We start from the raw sequence: 20,836 nt of genomic DNA, 5'->3' as shown, positions 1-20,836 counted from the left end.
TGCAATTTTAACTACTGGCTTACACCGGCATGCAGTTCGGCGTCAGTATCAAAGCGTTGTGTAGCGAGCCATGTCTTCATCGCTAGGAAGAGGTGGCGGTCGCTCGGCGTCAAATCCGGGCTGTATGGTGGGTGATCGAACACCTCCCATCCAAAACAAACCAAGTGCTTTCGGATACGTTTTCGACCGTGTGTGGACATATGTTGTCGTGAAAAACGTGGACGGATTATTTCTTGTCCGTACCTTCACATAGTTGGCGATGGATTTCAATTGGCTTTTTTCGCCAACGAAAACTTGATCACAGAACGCACCTCACAAGAGGCGTGATTTTCTATTGCAGCGCACATTGTAACACGTCTCAGAAAGAGCGTTACATTCCTCACGCTGCCACAGATGGATGCGTACTGAGTGTGACAACGTTCTGACACCAATATGGCAACTCTAGCCCCGTCCACTGCCGCGATAACCCAAAACGTCTGGTACTTTCTGGACAGCCTTCGTAGTTTGTATTGTCCATACGATGGTCATTCCCAAAAATACGTCGTCAAATAAACAAGTAGCAGTGTCACAGTGTACACAACGTGAAGGAGTTTGGCTTGCTCTCCAGTAAACCATAATTATTTCCATATTTTATATAGATATCCATAATTGTCCTCATAGGAATACCTGAGGAACCGATTTTTCATTATCAACTTAATGGATCACCTCCATCATCAAACGCGAATCCTAACTTGGGGGCGCGGTGGCTCAGTGGTAGAGCGTTCACCTCCGGTGCTTGGGGTCCTTGGTTCGATCCCAGATCGCGTCGTGTGGACTTTGTGGTGGACAAACACCGTGTTCGTGGGTTTTCTCGGGGTTTTCCCGTTTCCTCCCACTTTCTTCATTTCATTCATTTCTCATCTTCTCCGTCTCCTTTAGCCTAACCAGCATATTCGTGGGACGTAAAACTCAAAGATTTCATTTCATTTTTTCGATTCCTAACTTTTAAATCTCTGTATCTTCGCCGAAATTGAAGTAGTTCTTGAGATTTTATGTCTCCCGGACAGACAGTAAATACAGTTGAACTACGATAACTCGAACTCCTTGATAACCCGAATTTTTTCACATTCCCTTGGGCTGTCCATAACACTCAATGTTAACCTCTGTAAGTCGAATGTTTAAAAATTACAACCTCGATAAGTCGAATTTTTAGGGGTTTCATAATCACATATGAAAACCCCGGTAACTCGAACTTTCGTATCTCTGAACCGCTACAAGTCAAAGTTTACCTCTATAAGTCGAATTTCTCTTGATGTGACCTCTATAACTCGAAGCTATAGCTCTGTGCTTTTACATAATTGTCATTGTTGCTAATGGGTACATTAATTGTGTTTCACTCATATGCCTAGCATTTTATTATTATTCGTTATCGTATTTAATTTAAGGAACTTTCACAACTTCGAGTTACAGAGGTCGAGTAGGTTATATAGTCACTTTTCATAAGGAGCGCGGAACTTCGGTATCTCGAATTTTTTGTTGAGGCCATCTTGATAAGTCGAACCTTCATTACTCGATAACACGAATTTTTATTTCCCTTGCACTTCGAATTATCGAGGTCCCAATATATAAAGGAGGAGGTTTTGCGAAACCAGACTCCTTCATGATGATTTCGTATGTTTAGGTGAGGACTGAGCAAGAAAAGACTATCTGCAAAGCAGTATCTAGTTCATTGAGAACTATTTCGTATTTTCTAGAAAATTACGCAGAAAAGTTATTATATTTTTTCGTTTCTGCAATATCTTGAAAAAAACCTGAAAAGGGGGAACATCTTTAATTCATGTTAATAATTGAAATTCAACGTAACTTTTTAGCATTTGAAGTTATCCTGTTGGGACAGAATCTATTGTTTAAAATGAAGTCCAGCGTAGTGTTTGAATTTGTGTGCGATGCCAGTGCCCTCACCAGAAATCGAACCCTGCACCATGCACGCAGAAACCACGTGTCTTAGCTATGAGGAAGCACAGCACACTTAGTAGTAATTTACGAGACAAGGATTGAGGCCGTCTCGTCTCGTCTTCTCTTCTGGGCAACCCTATTATTAAGAAATCATTTTTGACGGAGAAAAAAATTCAAGTGAAGTCAGGGGTGTACACAGGCGTGTTTTAAAGCGCAGATGTATTATTTGAGGGGACAATTTTGCACTGAAAATGGTACAGTCAAACTAGAGAAAGACAAATATTGGGGAAGAAATGGTAAACTTGGGGGAGAATTATTAATTTGGGGAGATGTGCTCAAGCCTTTGGGGAAATGGCCTCCTTGGGTGAAGATACTAAACATTTGTATAGCACAATATCGAAAACTTAAAAGTAAATGAAGTGAAACATTGTATCTTCTAGTTACGTCTCGTACAGTGTGAACTATATTTGAAACTGATAAAACCTACGTGCTCTGATATCAGAAAACTGATAATGCAACAGAGTGACGGAGAAGTATCACGCATGACAGATCATATTCTTCACATTTTCTGAAATCGTGGAAAGTCAGCATGTCGTGTTCTATATTGTTTTAATCGCTGAGAATTGCTCATATATTTCTGACGCAGAAAATGCATCACAGTTTGAATTTTTCGATTTGTTTGTTGTTGAATGTGCTAAAGTTCTGTGTACACTGAGTAAAGCTATTAATTATGTACTACAGTGCTTGCTTTTGTTGTGAGGTTATAAACTGAAGTATGTTAGCATAACCAAGTATGAAATTAATACATGACAACAGATTGGATTTTTTTTTTTTTTTTTTTTCAAATGTGATTGTGGATGAGGAAGTGTTTGAAATATCAACTTCCTAATCTTTACTGCAATGGTCAATTTGTCGTACTGCTTTTACTAAAAGAAAATCCAGACTTTTCCTAGGTGGTAGTGTACAAAGTGATAAGTAATAGTTACCTCCTGACTCATCAGAGTTCTAAACTCACTGAACCTTCTTATCTTTTGTGATATCATTCTCATATGGTAAAGGCGAGTTTTCCTTTTAAATAAAGTAATAGAGTGAAAGTAGACAGTGTTTCCGTGGCTGAACATTGTGGATCAATAGTAACGAACGATGAAATCAGACTGGAGAATATGATAGATTCTTGTGTAGATGCATCAGATGTGTACAGTAACAAAATTAACTTCTGCAACTGTGAAAATTCACGTGGCTTCCATATTTCTCAACGTTTCGTTTTATGTGCTTGCTTTCTTTCTTCATTTTAGCATAACATACGAATGGTAGCTGCTGAACGTGGAACAGAACAAGAAATTGCAGGTCAGGGGGTGAACCAATCCGATTAAGAAAGCAATAAAAACTGTCTAGCTGGAGAACGAGTTGAAGTTTTATTTCTCTGATCACAAATACCTATTTCGTGGGAAGTGTTGTTACATTTAACCAGTTTTTGAAAGTGGTTTCATTCAATAAGAACCAGTTGTCAAGAGATATCAACAACAATGCAAAGAAGTATAGATTTGAGTCATATCGATAGTAACAAATGTTTTATTATTTTCAGTGAGAAATTGTGATGTGAATTTGGGTCAGATTCGAGGTTGTGAAGTGTTCATTAACTAATATTATCTGTTGAGTGGTTACAAACTAACGCAAAGAGGTGAATACAGTGAATAGATTAATAATTGGAATTTATCAACAGTTAATTTCTTTTGAGGTTATTGCCAAAGTACCGACTGGCATTCATTGTTCTCTGAGATATTCATCTGCAGAAAAAAAAAGTGCGTGTTTGAGTGTAGTAATATCGGGTCAGAGCGAACTGATCACGTATTACATGTTTCACAGCAATAATCAAAAGTAAGTATGAATTTTGTCTTCAGAGAATTGATGCTTCAAAAGTATATGGTCAGTAATTGTGTATAGTTTTTGATATTTTAGATACGTCAAACGTGTATCGATTGGAATATGATAATTAGTTTCCGCTTTTTGGAATAGTCACCTCGAGACTTTTTTTTTCTTTTTTTGTGAGACATGGTGTGTGGTTGTGTGTGTGTGTGTGTATAGGAAGTAGAAGATGCTTTTTGGAACATAAACCGTATTGTGCACGATATTCCAGAAACAGACTGAATTTATCAATATCATTATATTCGCGTGAGTCAAACGGAAGTATTGGTGAATTGTGATGGCCCTTCTGGATTGATAACCGATAGAATTTCTGAATTTAATCAGATATATTCGTGACAGTGAAGAGCAAAGGCGGTGCAAAAATAGATCTCTTCTAGCTCATTCAAGATGCCCTATTTTCGACAGTGTGAAACTATGGATGTACAGTGCAAGAATCATGAACAGTGTACGTATTACAATGTCTCGAAATTACATTATGGATTTGTTTGCTGTGGAGTTAAGTGAAGCTACTTAATAACAATTCATAACTGTGGAAAGAAACTAGTTTTTAGTTGACGTGTGCTTGTATCATTTCTTTCCTTTATGCAATGATCAAAGGAAACAGTTTTTCAAAACAGAAAGCGACAAAGAAATTAGCTGCATTTAGACGCCATTCTTACATGTGGTTTCAGACAAGTAACGAACTTTATGCAAAGTGGGATTCGTACAAGTAAGTTCTTTTCTTAATATGTTAAACTTAGCCAGTAAGTAGTGAAACATAATAATATGTGCTATTGCTTGAGCTGATTTAAAAACAACTAGATAAACTTTCTGTCGTTTTTTTTTAATTATTAAAATGTGAATGAAGGTAAGCATAACATAATCATCACCATTTTTTATTTATTTGCCCGTAATAAAGAAAATTATTATCGTTGATTCAAATTTGTAATGATGTAGGGTTATATCTAAAAACATTCGAGGATTTCCTGAATGTCAAAAAAAAAAAAATAAATAAATAAATAAATAAAAATAAACAACCCGAAGTTCTTATGGCTTGGAGTAATGCAACAACAAATCTTACTTTCTTCCATGGTTTTGCTATTTTATTTTTCTGCTCAACAAGTACTAGAAAATTATTACTTATAAAGAAAAGTGGTTGTTGTTACGTTTCGGTGGTAACATGGGTCCGGGGTTACGACTTTTGTCCGTCATCCAAGTCAGACTCGACGACGCTTGGTGGGTATCGAAGTCGATGACACACTCGACTTTAGTGTAACCGGTCTCGGGTTTAATGCCCGGTGCAGAGATGGCATGGGTCAATGGACCCACTGTGATCCATTCTGACCCACGACCCACTATGACACATCATCCACTGTGAGCCATTGTGACCCACCAAAATCCATCATCAATCCAGTGGTGCCCACCCCCCCTTATGTCTATGACGCACCCCCCCCCCCCAATTGTCTATCCGTATGTGTTCTTCCATGAAAAAATCTTCTTTTCGATTAATTTTACCCCCCTCATCCAACATATTTATATAGATTTTAACCCCCCCCAAATATTTCAATGACGCAGTTTGCGTCATAGCCCCCCCTTGTGGGCACCCCTGATCAATCAAGTCTGACACATGATCCACACTCTTCTCTCTACTGACTAAAGAGTTTACACTTGTAATAAAACAAGTTTATGAAATTATCACTAATCGGAGATTCAATTTCTATGGTCAATCGCTCAAGCACCGTTCTGTTACAATACCGGTGGACTGACTTTTACGATATTAAATGATAACGTGTTTGTCATGGGACATATTACGGTTAATGTCAATTTAAATATCATATATAATTATTTCTTTGTTCAATTACAGATACTTTTCAGTGGAAAATAGGATGGAATTTGAAAGTCTGAAATTAAAGTAGAGTAGGCCAACGTAAAAGGGGCGGAAAATAAATAAAATTCAACTGTATCTCGAAAGCTAGATAGTTAAGTTCTGTTGCTATTATTACAATTACAAATATCAATATCGAAAAGTGTCTGAAGTTCTTTTTTTCACTTACTCATCTCAGGTAATTAAATAGATCAAATGAAAAAGGAAGAAAAACGGAGGCCTTGAAAGGAAGACGTAGAAAAATTTTCCAGCGTTCAGAAGATACTGTCGACAATGCATGAGCAGAGTGGATCAGTGGGTCAGAGTGGGTCACGGTGGGTGGTGGGTCACAGTGGGTCTTGTCCTGTTGACACACGACCCACTGACCCATTTCATATCCAATCCGGTAGGAACATTCGGTCGAAATCGTGTAACAGCTTTTTTTCAGGCCAGCTATTCTGAGTAAAATTTTTCCTTTTTTTTTTCATTCATACCTGACGGATGCCGGGATGGCAGTTAAGAGACAGGTCCTAGACCGCTTTCCTTCTTCTCCTTTCCCTGGATAGTGTGCTTGCCAAGAGGCATCGTCTCTCACACGTGACGGTCTTAAGAGATGCTGGTAATGTTCATAAATACCTGTATGAAAAAATAAGTAAATTAAATTAATCAGTGACCCAGACAGACCCAGTGACCGTGAAATAACCGAAATATCACCGCTCAGCTCTATGACATTACGTACCAGAGAATTTTATAGATTAATGATATCCATGATTCGAACTCGAGTATTTTGGTGACACATTTCTTAGAGCACAATGCCTTGAACATTTCAATTATAATTTCTTGTTTATTCGTCTTTCCATACTGAGAAATAATGTTGTTTTGAACACGAACGATACAAAAAAGATTTAAGAAAACAATCATTGTTTGAGCTCAGCGGCACCAATTTATTCTACATAAGTTTTATAGACTCGCTTAATTTAATGTCAACAATTCCTCATTAGAATCCAAGCGTTTTAAATCCAAATTAAGCCCCGCAACTTGGGGAAGGGACAAATATATAAAAATGATCGAAAGTGACCGATATTAGTGTGAATTCACAGTTTTTGGGGTCTCTGAGACAAACAGTGACGCTCTAGATGCAGTTTACATCGAAATTCACCCCCCCCTTTGTGGCTAAAATGAAACGTATTCTCCCCGTGCGAAGAACGAATATTCTTCTTGTAAATAAATAAATAAATAAAATTAAGAGCTTCGCCTAAGTTCAGTAATCTAATTTACTTTAAGTCATTGAAAGTTGTCCAAAAACGCTTGGGCTTATTCAAAAATAAATAATAGAAATATCGTCAAAAATCAGTTAACATAATTCCTCCTTCCCCCCCCCCCAAAAAAATCGTTATCATTCATCGTCAGCAAGAAATATTGCAGATGATACTGATATGTTCTCATTTCTAGTTCTAGTATTGTGCTCCCGAGGTACAATTAATCCTTATTTCAAATATTTGAGATTGGAGACACGCAAAGTTTGTTGACTTTGTTGATTTTTAAATTAAACTCTCGTGTTGTACCCAGTAAGACTTTATATCGTTATTAGCGTATTTTTTTCCTGTCTGAATTGTAGAATCGTATTTTATTTAAGTGGATATATTGATCTTGTATGACACGAACGCTCTAAAATTATCGTGTCAATTATGAGTATATGAATGTTTACTCTTTCGATCATAAACACCCACAGACATAGATCTGTATCTGAATAGACGTAAAGTTTCAGCTGTAATTTTCGATTCATGTTGTAATGATATCGTTTTATCTGTTTATTTATTTCGCCAGGTCGCTGTGTAATTGTGTGTGAGTAACGAGTTGGGATCTAGTAAATAATTGAAAATTCTCATAAACAATCTTCATCTGTTCATTTAATCTTATTACATGCCTGTAAATACAATAATGTGTACATTTCTTTTACGAGTGCGTAAAAATGCGGCTCCGTGGCATTAAGAATTCAGTGCGTTGTAAAAGTGAAATGAAATCTTTTAAGTTTTACGTCCGACGATTACGCTGGCTAGGCTAAAGAACACGGTGATGATGAGAAGTGAATGCAATGATCGAATGAATAAAGTAGGAAGAAACGGGAGAACTCCGAGAAAACTCACGCACACGGTGCTTGTCCACGGCAAAGTCCACTTCGCGCGAGCTGGATTCGAACCAGGGACCCCACGCACCAGAGATGAACGTTCTACTTCAGTACGTTGTGTCAGAGGCATATTAACTGTCGCATGTAACTTATACAAATGAAAGTATGATTGCCCAAATTTTTTGTTCTCAGTTAGTAAGTCTACAAGTTAAGAGTTGAGGCTGTCTTGTCTCTAAAAGGCAGTAGCACACGCATAATTTCATCAAGTGTGTGTGTGGGGGGGGGGCAATCTTCCAGCTTCATATCGTTTTAGAATTTTTGTATATTCCCTACATACCTTAAGCTTTTATTGACAGCAATCAGTCTTCCTTGCAAGACGCCGAATAAATTGAGCCCTAAAAGTCTTCCAAGCCTATGATTGCTGTTGAATCACTTTCTTGGTAAATTAAACGCAAGTGAGGCTTATAAACCACACCCGTCCTCTCCGATCAGATGCTGTCTATATACCACGCCTACCTTTAACGGATGTTTATAATCCACATACTATTTTCTAAAGTGTTTAGAGAGTGCTACCAGTCTTCCTTTAAAAGCAAAATGTAGACGCTCTAAAATCCAACCAGGTCCTTCCTTGGATATTGAATCACTTATTTGACAAATTAAAAGCAGATAAGGCTTATGAACCACACCTGTTCTCTCCGTTCAGATATTGTGTTTATATACTACGGCCGTCTTTAACAGAATGATTGGCTCTTGTGTTTTTTAACCACATAGTCTCTAAAGGTTTAGGGACAGCTACCAGTATTCTTTTAGAAACAAAAAATGAACGCCCTAAAATCCATCCAAACCTATACTTGGGTATTGAATTATTTATTTGACAAATTAAACGCAAATGAGGTTTATAAACCACATCCACCTTCAAGAGAATGATCAGCTTTGTGTTTATATGCGACGTTTATCTCTAAAGAGTTAATATTCCTAATTTTATAATATTTTTATAGGTTATTTTTTATAGGTGAAGTTAAAACTTGTGTTGTTAAATCTGAGTAATTTGTTACATACTCGAATGTTCGAATAATGGATTCTCCGACTATTTCATCAAAATTCTTTACTCAAATAATTATTCGAACAATTGTTCGAATATTGAACGTCTTGTCTCTGAAAGTATATTTGTTCCTATTCAAATTCTTGTCATACGGGTTGTATTACTCGGTCTCAGATTTCGTTATGAAAATTCCGTCTCGTTTCGTGAGTAATCCGATTTTCCAGTCTTATCATCCTACCCCAGGTACTTAATTTCGGCAGAATTTCGTGAACCTAGGGGAACAGAAACTGTCCAAGGTAATTAATTTTCTCAGCGTAAATTCTCATAGTTCAAGGTGGTATATTTGGTTTACGCAGGGTGTTTCAAAACACCGAGAAAGTTTTGGAGGTGATTCCGGACACCAAGACAAGTCAAAAAGTGAAAGGTCCATAGCTCCAAAACTATGGAACCTACCGTAGTTGGGTTAAGGCTTCACTCAGAAACTAACATGTGCGCTATTCAAAAATACATGTTTCAGAATCCTAAGGTACTCACGCAACATTTTTTATAGAGGCAATTTGGCTGTAGGCATATAATTTGAGGTATTCACCAACTACCTCTATAAAAATTGTTGCGGAAGTACCGCAGGATTCTGAAACATGGATCCTTGGATAGAGCACAAACTAGTTCCTAAGTAAAGTCTTGACCCGACTACGGTAGGTCTCATAGTTTTGAAGCTGTGGAGCTTTAGAGTTCATGTTTTCGGCAGCTTAAACTCAGAAAGGAAGCATTCGTGCACTCAGGTTCTTCTATACTTTCTGTCTTATTTCGGTATCAGAAATCACCTCCCAAACGTTGTCGGGGGTAAACGTCCCCTGAACGGGACGTGTTATCATCTGCATGATCTTCAAATACACTCTCAATATTTAGTCAGGTTTCTAGTCTCAGCAAGCCATTATCGTACTTCACATCTCTCAACAACTGGTGTTTCATGGTTGAATGAATTTTCTCTTTTTCCTGAATTCAGCATTGCAACCTTCTGTCTTAAGATCAAAAAGTTTAACAGAATAAGGAGATATCACTAATAAATTTGATTTCGAGAGTATACTAAGTAATACGAAGTACATCGCACATAATCTTATTATTAACTTCCTAGTAATGATAAGAGACAAGACTTGAAACTTAAGGCTTTTATAAGATTCAGGAGTAGTAGTTAACTCTTGCGACTGACATCTTTCTAGACTATCTTCTCGAATGTGAATCAGTTTTATCAAAAACGACTCAGGTGATTCTGCTTATATTTCATAAATAAATATTTAAATCCAATAACCCAAGAATAATGTGTAAAACAAATTCTTATATAAAAATATGCAGTAAAGATAATTTCCTGTTAGGGCTGTTTTTTTTTTTTTTTTTTTTGGTGTGTGTGTGTGTGTGTGTGTGTGTGTGTGTCTCTAATACGGCATGCGATTTTATTGATACTTCCTTCAACTTGCAGAAATATAACTGTTTGGGATTGCAATACATCAAGTTTACGTGAGGTGAAAGGAGTAAATTTTACCCGATGTTGCACCTTTGAACATGCTCATGCAAAATAATTTTCCAGTGAAACCTACCGAATAAATTATTCGATTTTATTAAAATATGTGTACAGTTATCTTCTTTATCGCATTCAAACAATCCTCACTTTTTGCGATTGAAAATAGTAGGGTAAACGGGAACAAATACCCCAGACTTTGGGATTTCCATATTTTAAATAATATAATAAGAAAATAATTTTCTGTAAAGACGTTCGCCAAAATTGCTAGATTTTGTCATAATAAAGAGTATAGTTTGTTTATAGCTTAACAAACATCCCAATGCATGTAGTTAAAATAGATCAAGGCCCCCTTATTCTCCCGATATTCTGAAAGTTATTTCCGCAATAACTTTCGTGAAAAGTATTCGCTTTTGAACAACGTAGTATATATATTGCTTGCGATTTAAATTAGTGAAGAATGGGGATAATCCTAGGAAGGTCATTCCGCTGGTACTTGAAAGTCTCTTCAATGGTAACTTTCGTAAAGAAAAATAAAATAAAATAAAATAAAATAAAATAAAATAAAAATAAAATAAAATAAAAAAAAATAAAAATAAAATAAAATAAAAAATGGAATATGTGCATTGTAGTATATTATTTCGGATGCCTCAAATTTGCCACAATTTCCTTGAGTTTAAAATCAATCAATAATGAAGAAGTTATTCTTTTGAACATGACTTTAAAATACATTTTGTGATGATAAATTATATTTTTTAAAAAGTCAAAACATCGGAATCACAAATAATAATACAAAATCATATTCGATATTACGGCACTAACGGGGAGGGGGGGATCGAGCTGGGTGAGCCTCCCTCTCTATACCACTGCCTCAAAGCATAATCATGGAACATTAAACTAAAAACAATAAGACCGATTCAGAAGGAAATCGGCGATGCTAATAATAATAATAATAATAATAATAATAATAATAATAATAATAATAATAATAATAATAATAATAATAATAATAATAGTAGTAGTAGTAGTAGTAGTAGTAGTATGAAAAATATTTCCTACTGTTTGCTAGATTAATATTCGAGTGTAATTATTTAACATTTTAAAACAGTCTTTTTTTTAGGGGGGGGAGATTTCCAGGTGTTGGCGCCTTAAATTTGGATGTTTCTTCAAGAGATTATTCAGTGTGTTAGCACATCCTAGGCAAAATACTGCTGGTTAGAATATCCACATGAATTTATAACATGCGATATTGACATTTATAAAATGTCACGATAAATTATATGCTGTCTACTAGTAGGTTGTACTAGTAGGCTACAACCTCGAGGCGCAATGTCAACTGCCCTTCACACTTTATCCAGGCTTAGGACTGGCAGTGTAATGGTAGTGTATAAATTATTAGCACTACATTGGCGTACTTAAAAGTTAAAAATTGCAGGGGAAATATAGGTCCCTTTGTCATCATTCATTCAGTTTAACGTCCCACATTATGCCGCCTAGGCCAAAGGAGAGGGAGTGATTCCTTAAAATAACATTTTATGTTTTCAAAACCCACTTAAAGGTACACCAAATGAGCACTTAAGAACGTTATAGTAAGATGGTGAATATGAATTAATTACCTTTGTGCATACCCATACGAAAAGTTTTGGCTACATCTATAGATGGAAAGCCCTCCCAGCTGGTCTATGACTACCACGCGACCTTTAGGTGGACGAGGCCCCGGGTCCGATTCCCGGTAGATTATTGAATGATAGTGGTTCGGATTCGACATTAAACTGTACGTCCAAGTCTCATATAGCCGCGCTGCGGAAAAAGGAAAAAAAGACTTGAAAGATGGCTTAAAAATTTTAAACTCAAGGAAATTGTGGCAAATTTGAGGCATCCGAAATAATATACTACAATGCACATATTCCATTTTTTATTTTATTTTATTTTTATTTATTTTATTTTATTTTATTTTTCTTTACGAAAGTTACCATTGAAGAGACTTTCAAGTACCAGCGGAATGACCTTCCTAGGATTATCCCCATTCTTCACTAATTTAAATCGCAAGCAATATATATACTTCGTTGTTCAAAAGCGAATACTTTTCACGAAAGTTATCGCGGAAATAACTTTCAGAATATCGGGAGAATAAGGGGGCCTTGATCTATTTTAACTACATGCATTGGGATGTTTGTTAAGCTATAAACAAACTATACTCTTTATTATGACAAAATCTAGCAATTTTGGCGAACGTCTTTACAGAAAATTATTTTCTTATTATATTATTTAAAATATGGAAATCCCAAAGTCTGGGGTATTTGTTCCCGTTTACCCTACTATTTTCAATCGCAAAAAGTGAGGATTGTTTGAATGCGATAAAGAAGATAACTGTACACATATTTTAATAAAATCGAATAATTTATTCGGTAGGTTTCACTGGAAAATTATTTTGCATGAGCATGTTCAAAGGTGCAACATCGGGTAAAATTTACTCCTTTTACCTCACGTAAACTTGATGTATTGCAATCCCAAACAGTTATATTTCTGCAAGTTGAAGGAAGTATCAATAAAATCGCATGCCGTATTAGAGACACACACACACACACACACACACACACACACACACCAAAAAAAAAAAAAAAAACAGCCCTAACAGGAAATTACCTTTACTGCATATTTTTATATAAGAATTTGTTTTACACATTATTCTTGGGTTATTGGATTTAAATATTTATTTATGAAATATAAGCAGAATCACCTGAGTCGTTTTTGATAAAACTGATTCACATTCGAGAAGATAGTCTAGAAAGATGTCAGTCGCAAGAGTTAACTACTACTCCTGAATCTTATAAAAGCCTTAAGTTTCAAGTCTTGTCTCTTATCATTACTAGGAAGTTAATAATAAGATTATGTGCGATGTACTTCGTATTACTTAGTATACTCTCGAAATCAAATTTATTAGTGATATCTCCTTATTCTGTTAAACTTTTTGATCTTAAGACAGAAGGTTGCAATGCTGATTTCAGGAAAAAGAGAAAATTCATTCAACCATGAAACACCAGTTGTTGAGAGATGTGAAGTGCGATAATGGCTTGCTGAGGCTAGAAACCTGACTAATTATTGAGAGTGTATTTGAAGATCATGCAGATGATAACACGTCCCGTTCAGGGGACGTTTACCCCGTTGTCGGTGTTGTTTTGAAGTTCTCTGTATATAGCAAGAAAGATGTAAGTGCAAAATCCGGTTATAGGGATTAGAAGATATCTAAAGCGCGCCAATAAGCGCGCCATAGACGCACGCACTTGCATTACCAACATGTATGAAAGGTTTCTTTCATCATGCATCTTGAAAGAATTTTTTGACCACACACGTACCAACGTGCTGTCCAACATACTGAAAGTAGTTTGAGAAATGTGGAGGACGAGGAAACGCGTGCTTTTTCTTTCTGCAACTGCACGACCTTGGCATGCGACGGAGGAGAGACTCACGTGATTTCTTCCGCTGTCGTGATTGGCGGACCTAAATATAAAACAGCCACCTTGCATGAACGAGCCCATACACGGTAAACATGCATGCAGAACGGCAAAAACATCAAACATGTTTTCAGAAGATTTTGAAACTTTCAACATGAATGAACGAGGCCATACACGATCAACTTGCCTGTGGTTTTATCATTTTTCATACAAGTCGGGCTGTTTCTTCAGGCATGTGTTTACGTGTATGGGCCGCTATAGACGCACACACTTGCATGACCAACATGTATATAAGAGTATCTTTCATCATGCATCTTGAAAGAATTTTTTGCCCACACAGTACCAACATGCTGTCCAACTTACTGAAAGTAGTTTGAGAAATGTGGAGGACGAGGAAACGCGTGCTTTTTCTTTCTGCAACTGCACGACCTTGGCATGCGACGGAGGAGAGAGTCACGTGATTTCTTCCGCTGTCGTGATTGGCGGACCTAAATATAAAACAGCTACCTTGCATGAACGAGCCTATACACGGTAAACATGCATACAGAACGGCAAAAACATCAAGCATGTTTTCAGAAGATTTTGAAAACTTTCAACATGAATGAACGAAGCCATACACGATCAACTTGCCTGTGGTTTTGTCATTTTTCACGCAAGTCGGGCTGTTTCTTCAGGCATGTGTTTACGTGTATGGGCCCCAATAGAGATGGAACATACTTTTAGGACGCTAAATTCATGTCTGAAAGATCGTATCTCGCTATATATATATATATATATATATATATATATATATATATATATATATATATATATATATATATATATATATATATATATATATTACCATTTTGGTTCTATTGAAATCAATGTTGGTTCAGCAACGTCCAGTTTCAGTAGGGATAAGGTCAGAGTGGGGTGGGTTTATTGTTGCAACACTCAAACTATATTAAAAAGCCGTTTCTTAATATCTCTTACCGTTGTTGCTCTATGGTGATGAAAATTAGAAGGATAATAGAGGAGATGCAATTTATTCTTTGGATACTGACATTATGTTACCAGACAATTTTTTGCTGTTTCTTTCTATTTTTAATCTAATACCTGTCGCATAGGACAGACATATAACCATTGTATAAGATTCTCTTAATTATGCGTAACGTAATTTGGAGTCAAAAAATTTCATCTCATACATATATACCTAACATTGGGAACTATGAAAATATGTGTATCCTTGAAACCGAAACATTAAGCATTGATGATTATTTTCAGAGAAATTATCTCATGCCATGATGTGTAAGTTTTGGAAAGGTTCCAAAAGTTGCGATCAAATTTGCAAGAATCCCTGCTCGCCTACATAGGCATTGCTTATTTTTCTCTTTTTCATGCATCCTCTGAATCATTGCATAGTATACACGTGGTATGCTTTCATTTGATTTGCCTAGGCGTTGGTGGTTCTAAAAATTGCGTAGCGAAAATATTTTCCAACAGTCTACCTAGTTAACCCAAAATGATGTGAAGCAAAGTGCACTTAAATAGAAGTAAGAGAGAGAGAGAGAGAGAGAGAGAGAGAGTGCGTGTGTGTTTGTGTTTGTGTTTGTTTTACATTATTACTAACGTTTAAGAGAGAAAATGTTCAAAGGTGATATACAGGGTGAACCTGAAATATATGCACAAACTCCGGGATATGATTCATTACATCAGAAGAAGAGAAACAGTCCTCTTGCATATTGTCGAATTCCACGTCGTGTAAGAGTGACAAGGATGCCAACTTGGAATCAAAAATCGAATCGTGACAATTGCATATGCACATCTTTCTGTTTCGTTTCCATTTGTCACAATTCAGTTTTCGATTCCAAGTTTGCACTCCTGTCACTCTTATACGACATGGAATTTGACAATATGCAAGAGGACTTTTTGGAGTTTTTGTCTTCTTTTGATGTTACGAATAACCTCGTGGAGCTTGTACAAATCTTTCACTCAGGAACTAATATGTGTCCTATCCAAAAATCCATGTTTCAGAATCCTGCAGTACTTCTGCAACAATTTTTATAGAGGTAGTTGGTGAGTACTTCAAATTATATGCCCGTAGCCAAACTCTCTCTATAAAAATTGTTGCGTGAGTACCTTAGGATTCTGAAACATGTATTTTTAGAAGCACCCATATTAATTCCTGAATGAAGTCTTGGCCCGACTACGGTAAGTGCCATAGTTTTAGAGCTATGGACCTTTAAAGTTCATTTTTTTTTCATATTTTCGGCAGCCTATAACTCCGAAAGTAAGCGTTTGTGCACCCATGTTGGACTATACTTTTTGTCTTATCTTGGTGTCAGGAATCACCTCCTAAATGTTGTCGGTGTTGTTTTGAAACACCCTGTATATATCAATCGATAGATCTTATTCAGCTGAGTAAAATTATATATGGCATAAAATCTTGATGCGTAGTTTTTAAGAAAAAACAAAAAATGTAAACTAAAAAAGTATGCTGTACGATAACCACACCACATATTAAGATAAAACTTATCAAGGTTTTTGACTATGACTATAGTAAGACGACACGACAGTATACAGTAGAGTGAGTGAAAAAAAAAAGTTTTCTTTTTTCAAGTCCTATTACAGAAAAGTTGCGAACTGGGGAGACTAAGAAGGAGTAAAAACAGAAATAAAATCGGTTTATATCTTCCGGTCGCGTATGTGCTCTAAAGTTTGCGAAATATAAAGAAAACAAATCACATTTCTCCGATAATATATATATATATATATATATATATATATATATATATATATATATATATATATATATATATATATATATATATATATATATATATATATCTTACCAATGGTTTAAAATAATTTGTTTTTAAACATCTAAACCTGAATTCAATAAAGAAACCACCACCCCCGAAAAAACATGTTAGTTTTTTTTACTAACTACTAAACTAAGGGTGGTTGATTGTTTTCCATACATCAGTATTGAACTTAAATGTTTTTTTTTTTTTTTTTTTTTTTAATGATATTTTCGGTATTACGCGAGTGTCAAGAGAAAACTGTAGATGATTGATAAAACAGGTAAAGGTATTGGAATTCTGCGTGAAAGATTCTATAGAATCAACTATTTCGTCCTCGTGTGTCAGTGTTTCTTATAGTGTGATTTTGTTATAGTACTCTTTACTCTTTGAATCGGAACTGATAAGGTATGTGGGTTGTGAAAGCAAGAAGGATTCAACCAGCAGTAATCTGATATTTGTCTATTATCTTCTGAATAGAGGTGAGAGGCTATCATTTGTAAGTGGTACTTTTTTTTTTTTTTTTTGTATACATACAAAGTCATTGGTTTGAAAGAGTTGACTATCACAAAAGTAAATAATTGTCTCTCTTAAAGAGATTCCTGTTACTAGGTTAGCATGTGATTCGCCGCTCGTCTAAAGCTGTTGCTGTTGAGGGGCAAAGGACCTTCAAAAGATCATCGATGACTTGCATGCTTTACAACCTTGAAAAGCACATGCGTAAATGACGAATATTTCTCACGCGGCACTGAGTATACTATTCGTGTATATCGTATTTGATTTGTCATGACAAGTATATAGGCTGTAACCAGCTTGGCGAATTCGGTTAAATAATCTTGATATGGAGCTAGGCTTACTGATTTGAGACGTGGAAACAATTACCTTGTAATTACATGCCGGTTAGTATTGTCAAATACATGAAGTTGGGCCGGGACTAGCTGTCTTGATTGATTTTCAAACTAGCGTTTTGCATTGTTACAATCAAATGCAACGTTATGCAACCCACCATATCACAGGTGTCGTTTTGGTTGCCTAACCACCTTATCTCATGCCTGGACGTTATACCTAGATACCATGCTCCTTAAATTCAAACTGCCAGTCGAAGAAAAAGTACCATGAACCAAAAAGCAGATACAAAAATACTTTCATTCCACTTGCGTTCTCCGTTCGAGAAACACTTTTCCCAAAGCTTCAGATATTCTCTGTTACAATCTAATTAAAGTCATGAGCGTCTATTTTGTGTATGATATTAGTTAACATGATACAAGAAATAAATATTCACAGAATCCCTTCTTTCTTTACTGTTATATGGTGTCAAAATATTTGAAATAATAATACTACTACTACTACTACTACTACTACTACTACTACTACTACTACTACTACTACTACTAATAATAATAATAATAATAATAATAATAATAATAAACTTGTGGATAGCATTTAAAACTTTTTCTTGAAAGTATAACGGTGTCAATAAATGCTATGGTATAGTTATCATGAAGTGTTAACTTGTTAACAAATTTTAAATAATAATTTTGTTCCACAAAATTATCCGCATTTTCGGGACAATTATTGCTAACACTTTTAGCTTTTTTACTAAAATATTTTTTGTCGTTGATTTAGTAGCTCTACAGAGAATTCTTTGAAACTAGAAAACTCACTGCGTTCACGGATTTCCTCTTTTTCTTCTTTTTTAAGTAGCAATTTTCTTTATTATTATTATTATTATTATTATTATTATTATTATTATTATTATTATTATTATTATTATTATTTACAGGATTTGTTTCTTCACAATACAGTAATTAAATGTTTCTCTGTGTGCTTTAACGGAAAAAGAAAGATGAAACATATTACTATTATCTCCCCACTAACATTAAAACTTTTTTAAGCCGAAAATTTACCAGGTTATAAAAAGCATGGAATAAATCTCTTTTTTTACTTTCTTCAGAATACTTTTCCCCCTCAAGTTCTTCTATCAATGGTTCCGTTTCCATCAATGGTTCGTGACCCGTAACCCGGACAGATCTATGACTCGGTGTGCCCCGGTGACGTGGGTAGACCCATGATCCGGATTGAACGGCTCTGACACGGTGAACTGGACACATCCATGACCAGAATGATCCTATCCAATCCGGACAGACCCATGACTGAGAATAGCCCTGTTTGATTCTGATGAACCCATGATCCAGAGTGACCCAGTGACCAGGGTAGAGTGATTAGTCGGACTGACTCGGGCAGATTTATAAGCCGAGACGAAACATCACCATACGCATATGGAAATGTGTGAGGCTATTAATGCTATTCTAACAAACATGATTCTCATCTTTCGCATTACCTTCTTACTAAATCTAATTTTCTTTCCCACTTGTTGTTTGCATCTATGGGTGTGAAACATTGCACTGAAAGATAACTACAAGGTTTATCAGTGCAAACGCATCAGCATCGTAGAAAAGATAAGCTACATGGTTCTCTTGTGAAAGGTCGTCAAAGTTTAATCAACATGTAAAACTTAACGTTTAGAATATAAAAGATATTGCTGAGCTCAAACAATATTTTGTTCATTCTTTTTGTATAGAATATGTTCAAAAACCATGTATGGGAAGACGAATAAACATGAAATAATATTTTAAAAATCTCAAAACTATCTTTGATTAATAAAAACATATATGAATGTTCAAGCTTAAGCAATAAACATTGTTAATCAAATATAAAATTCTTCAGAATGCTGCAGAACTGATATTTCGGTTGCTTCTGGGTCATGGGACTCTTCGGGTAACCAGATCTGTCTGGGTCATAGGGTCAGACTAGGTCTAATAAGCGAGACACAGACCCGGACAAAACTCGTGGTTCGGTGACTTATGACCCATTCCATCACTAGTTTCCACTAGTACCAATCTATGGGGACTGTTCCTTAGACCATATGCATCCTTTGCCACTGATCCAACACAGTCGTCAACAGCGGAGAGTAATATTCGAAAACTCTTTCAATGTTATTCATTTTGTTACTTCGTTGTAATGTTAAGAAACTGAAAGAATCCTTGAAAGTGCACACACGTTATACAGCAAGCGTTTTCTCTGCAGGAAACAGTTTCGTAATGTAGCATTGTTTGTATTTGTATGGACATCATAACGTTATGCTCTTTAACAACAGCCTTGATAGAACAGATCGTTTGTCTTTTCTTTTATGTGGGTGGTGATTGCTGTGCATTGTGAAACGTACGTTTATTTCCTGTGGTAGTATGTCATTGTATTACTTCAGAATTGCAGAACCTTTTTTTTTTTTTTTTTTTTCAAAGTAAGTTTTATTTATTCGAAGGTGGTTATATTTACATGAGACTCAACATGTGTATACACTTTATCAAAGACAAAAGTGACGTTTTTGTTGTGAATTGCCTGGATTAATTTAAACACACCATGAATTTCAAAAGATAGACATTTTGACATATTGATCAGAGCGTATATCCAGAGATCTATTTGGTATATTTTTGTTGACATACATGATGAAATGATTAATACTATGGCTGTCGCGAGTCTGCGTTGCTTTTCTGTTTTTTTACAGAGTAGCTGTAATTAATTACCGACTCCATACAGAAAATTAAACAGATAGGTACACAAAATTCGGTAGAATGTTCAGACCATGCACTATACATTTTCCGTGGTGGATTCTCCAACAGATTATAATAACTACGTGGATTAGTCCTCACCACCACGCCCTATGAAAGCAATCAAAATTTTAATATTTTTTTTTCATCATGATCTTGATATGATTATAAACAGACAAAAGAAAAATAAATATATACATAAAAAATGAATAAATAAAAGACTGAAAAAAATCTTAAGAAACTAGTGGAAAGCTAAAACTAGTGGATCTCCATAAAGAAACTAATGAAAAGCTTAGTGCATTCTAGAGTAGAATATTGCAATACGGTTTATTTAGATCTGAGTGAACTTATATCGAATAGATTCCAAAGAATTCAAAATGCCTGCGTCTGTTATGTATTTAACTTGAAATTTTAGTGCGTGAAATTGAAGGTACGACGTAGATTCCAGAATACTTACAACTGTATGTAAGATATTATGTAAAAAAAATATATATATATATATATATATATATATATATATATATATATATATATATATATATATATATATAAAATATCGGCATTAAATCAGCTGCAGTGTAACGTTACATCTTGCTCGGT

General features: G+C 35.5%; 1 protein-coding gene across 3 annotated transcripts in view; it reads left to right on the top strand.

The window, feature by feature from the left end:
- Positions 1 to 20,836, top strand: part of Gdap2 (ganglioside induced differentiation associated protein 2) — a 250,942-nt gene that overhangs the window by 131,039 nt on the left and 99,067 nt on the right. The window contains exon 1 of one of the 3 annotated variants that reach the window (XM_081729123.1): positions 2,903 to 3,813. The exons of 1 other annotated variant lie outside the window; for it this stretch is intronic. In XM_081729123.1, the coding sequence (XP_081585249.1) occupies positions 3,791 to 3,813 (23 nt within the window). In that variant the 5' untranslated portion in view covers positions 2,903 to 3,790. Of the gene's footprint in view, positions 1 to 2,902; positions 3,814 to 3,842; positions 4,571 to 20,836 lie in introns of those variants that run through there. One more of the 3 variants, XM_081729122.1, reaches the window with a different exon arrangement.

The sequence above is a fragment of the Thermobia domestica genome, chromosome 10 (genome assembly GCF_964235325.1).
Source record: "Thermobia domestica chromosome 10, izTheDome1.hap1.1, whole genome shotgun sequence".
Taxonomy (NCBI): domain Eukaryota; kingdom Metazoa; phylum Arthropoda; class Insecta; order Zygentoma; family Lepismatidae; genus Thermobia; species Thermobia domestica.
This window is presented reverse-complemented; position numbering and strand designations above follow the sequence as displayed.